This window comes from Polyodon spathula, chromosome 8 (genome assembly GCF_017654505.1).
Source record: "Polyodon spathula isolate WHYD16114869_AA chromosome 8, ASM1765450v1, whole genome shotgun sequence".
Lineage (NCBI taxonomy): Eukaryota > Metazoa > Chordata > Actinopteri > Acipenseriformes > Polyodontidae > Polyodon > Polyodon spathula.
Genome location: NC_054541.1, coordinates 6,149,471 through 6,153,484, shown reverse-complemented (window position 1 = coordinate 6,153,484; position 4,014 = coordinate 6,149,471). Strand labels below are relative to the sequence as shown.

General features: G+C 36.1%; 1 protein-coding gene across 1 annotated transcript; it reads right to left on the bottom strand.

Moving 5' to 3' along the window:
• Positions 1-711: 711 nt before the first annotated feature.
• Positions 712-3,394, bottom strand: LOC121319247 (P2Y purinoceptor 1-like). Its single transcript, XM_041256466.1, has one exon. The coding sequence runs from the start codon at positions 3,219-3,221 to the stop codon at positions 2,136-2,138; it is 1,086 nt and encodes a 361-aa protein (XP_041112400.1). The 5' UTR covers positions 3,222-3,394; the 3' UTR covers positions 712-2,135.
• Positions 3,395-4,014: the final 620 nt, after the last annotated feature.

The window sequence follows — 4,014 nt, the reverse complement described above, 5'->3', positions numbered from 1 at the left end:
TATACATACTTCGCCCTTTTTTCCATGGACAATCAAACGGTCCCACCCTTTCAGGGCCTCCTTTCCTGTCAGTGGCCAGCCAGCTGCTTCCTCTAATAACGGACATGCTTTACAGCCAATATCATACTTTGACTCAGAAAAGATTGTTGAGATATAGTGACCTAGGAAGTAAAGCAGTATAAGCCTCCCAGAAGTCAAGGCAAGCAAACTGAGAACTTTCTTTAACCTTGTACAGAAGCCAAAAAAATTCTTCAGAAAAAAAATATTGCTGTCAAAACTCTCATTTTACACAAACCACCTCACCATGCTGAATTGAGTGGTGGTTCAGTGATCTGTTAGATGTCTTATGACACTAAGTTAAACACATGTAATCCGTAAACCAGACCTTTATGTTTATATTCAAGAGCAGAATGAGTTTTTTCTAAAATACTATTTTTACTTGCTAGATTATATTGTATCCTCATGCTATTGTAGCAAGCAACCCTTTCTAAGTGATTTAACATATACAACGAGAAATGGTATTATAAAGAATAATTTATTATATAAATATATATATATATATATATATATATATATATATATATATATATATATATATATATATATATATATATATATATATATATATATTATGGGCATATACATATGTGCACACATGCATAATATGTATGCTGATACAGTGCTATAACTAAGTACGTTTGTGTGATACAAGCCCAGATACATTCTTGTACAAAAAAAAAAAAAAAAAAAAAAAATTGACTTAAGAGTTCAGGTGTCAGCAATATTTAAACATAAATAATAAAATGAAAATAAGGAAAGCATCATTTACATACAAAGCAATAAACATTTTCTGTAACTTGTCTTTCTTACATGGATCACTACCTTCAGAACCTTGGTTACAACAGTAGCCAATTATTACCACAGTGTGTGTCAACAAACATACAATGTAATTCGGGAGGTTGGGCAATAAAACAAAAATAAAAGATGCATCTCCCTGTTGTAAGTGACTTTCAGCCATGATGAGCAAGACAGCAATCTGATAGCACTGCTGTAGTTTGATGAACACACTTTTGATTTCCATCTCCAGTTTACCTGAAGGAAAGCTGTAAGTGCTGCGAGATGCATGTTAAAAACCTCTCAGACATTGAGGAAATGTCCTGTTCTGCTCTTCATTACACTTCGCTGGACAAGTATCTTGCGATTTCAAAAGAAAACAAAAATAAATTCAAAGCAGGCTTTAAATGCGTGGTTGTGCAAATTAGGACCAAATATTTCTTCATTTGAGTTTTGAAAAAATAAAGATTTTCTTGTTACAAAGTTCTGGTACTGAGGCAATGTATCAAGTTATCAAAATGTATGTTGTCTTGCAGGAATCTATTTTTCCATCCATTGCTTTAGAAACACTGGCGGGTGCACTGTCTGATGCCTTTAATGAAGGCATTAAAATATGTGCCTACTTGACTTACACACTTTAAAAAGCATCTGCTCTATAGAATAATATTGCAATGGTATTGCTGGGCGAATGAACAGCAATTTTGCCACCTGACAGTGACTCAAAGGATTCAGGTAAAGGTTAAGGGAAAACAAGTTGTGATATAAGAAAATGTGGACCGTTTGCAGTATTTTATTATTTGTCCATATAACGACTAGAACACATCTTAATCATAAAGTCAGAGTATTGTTGATTTAAAGTGAGTCGCTCTTGAGTGGCAATGTTGCTGAATCAAACTTCATAAGTGCAGTAATATTCCCTGTTTGAAATAATTTAATGCAATGATTATTTACAGTAACACTGAGTAAGCCAAATGAAATAGACTTATACAGTGCAATGGAGAAATGCTTCCGGTATTTTATATACAATAAGCACTATCGTTTTGTATTTATTTTCATAAACTTCATTTACCATAATTAAGCGTGATCTTCAAAATAGCTTCTCATATACAACAGAATACAGAATAGAGTACTGCACGTGCGCAAGCTGGCAAGAAGGCGGCGCGGCTGCCCAAATTCTGTTTGCATGCTGTGTATTTCTGCGCTTCGCTATGATAGAAACATATTGGGCATTAATTAACATCAGTAGTTTTCAATTCAGAAGCATCATGTTGCTCACTCGTCTTTTCAGATTTCACATCTGTTTATGTAAAATCCAACCTGTCCATCGACGACTGGGTGGATTTTCGAGCTACTAAATGCACCAGTGAACGTCTGGCCATTTTACTAACATCATGCATCTTTATAATGACCTTGTCATCGATTACCAAATAAACTAAGGGATTCAGAGCGCTGTTCAGACAAGCAAGTCCTCTGCTCACCTGATAAGACACATATATGTTATTGAAAGCGTCACTGCATTCCCCTTCAATTTGCAATACCCGTGTCTTTAAATTGAGGATCCTTAAAACGTGATAGGGTATGAAGCAGACAACAAATAAAACTGTGAGGGTTACAATCAGTTTCAAGCATCGCTGTTTCATCAAAGAGTTCACGCTGGGATTTTTTCTGTTGGTGAGAACGAATGCTACATGACCATAGCACCCCAAAATAACAAGCAACGGGATACAAAATCCAGTGATAGTCCATCTGGTGCTGTACGGAAGGTACTCGTATATTTCGTCGTTTGATGTAGTGTCGTAGCAGGAGCTAGAATTTTGATTTGATTTACTGAAGTACAAATCTGGGACAAGTTGAGCAACGACCAGAACCCAGGTTATGACAGATATTATGATTGCATGACACACTCTGATTCTACCCATTACTTTCATTGGGTGGACAATGCTCAAATACCGGTAAACGCTGATACATGTTAGGAATCCAATGCTCCCATATAAATTAAGATTGAAACAAAAGCGATTTATCTTGCAGAAGACGTGCCCGAAGATCCACTTTTCGTCCATCACATAGTAACTGACCAGAAAAGGTAAAGTGATCACATAGAGCAGGTCCGCAATGCCAAGATTTAGCACAAACACGTTGATGCAGCCGACTGTTTTCCATTTTGCTAGTAAACTCCGCAATCCCCAACAATTGCTGATGACACCGACAAAGAACACGATCACATAAACACTCGGCAAGAATACTGAGGTGAAGGTCTTGTCTACCACGTTGCACCTGCTCTTGTTTTCTGCGGCCGTGCTGCTTGACTTCACATTCTGAATAGATGCGTCTGCAGCGCTGAAGTAAAAACCATGCACAGCAACAGCCGCGAGGGAGAGAAGAAACATCTTGGTTGAACTGCTTTGTCAGGCTTCGAGTTCCAAAGTTTTGCAGTAGCACCGATTGTCAGGGCATTCAGTCCAATGGAACTCCTTGCTGGTGCATCAAGACAAGAGCCGTATTTATTCTAACACATGGCTTTCACCAACTGTGTATTAGTATGACTTGTGTTTTGCTTTCAAAAAAGATCCTGTTTACAGTGTTGATTGAGGTTGAGGTTCACTGATCGAGGCGTGTACGAAATTGTCTCAACACGTGTCTCAGAGCAAAGGAAATGACACGCTCTTGCTGAGTTAGAATACAACTGTACACACTTATGGCAAGCCGTTTCAACATTTAATCATCAATTGCTGATATTAAGAACTGTATTTTTGATATCAGTATTGTAATCGTATTTTTGATATCAAAAATGCAGTTTTTGATATCAAAAATGCAATTCTTGATATCAAAAATGCATTTCTTGATATCAGCAATTAAGGATTAAATGTTAAAACGGCTTGCCATAGACATTCACACTTCATGCAATACGTATCAGTGCGGTACAGTCATTCAAACTGCACAATACAAACATTCTGAAGGAGCTATAGGTATTTATCCAGATTTTATTGAAGTTAAAGAAAAAAAAAATGTGAATCTCATTTTGAATAATAAAGTGTATTTTTGGCACCATCTATTCTTTATAATTCAATTTAAAAAGCTATACTTAAAAAGTATTATTTTAGGACAGTAACAGGCATGATTTAAAATATGTAGTATATATTATTTAGGTATTTTCCATTAAAACGAATTAAAAACAAAATC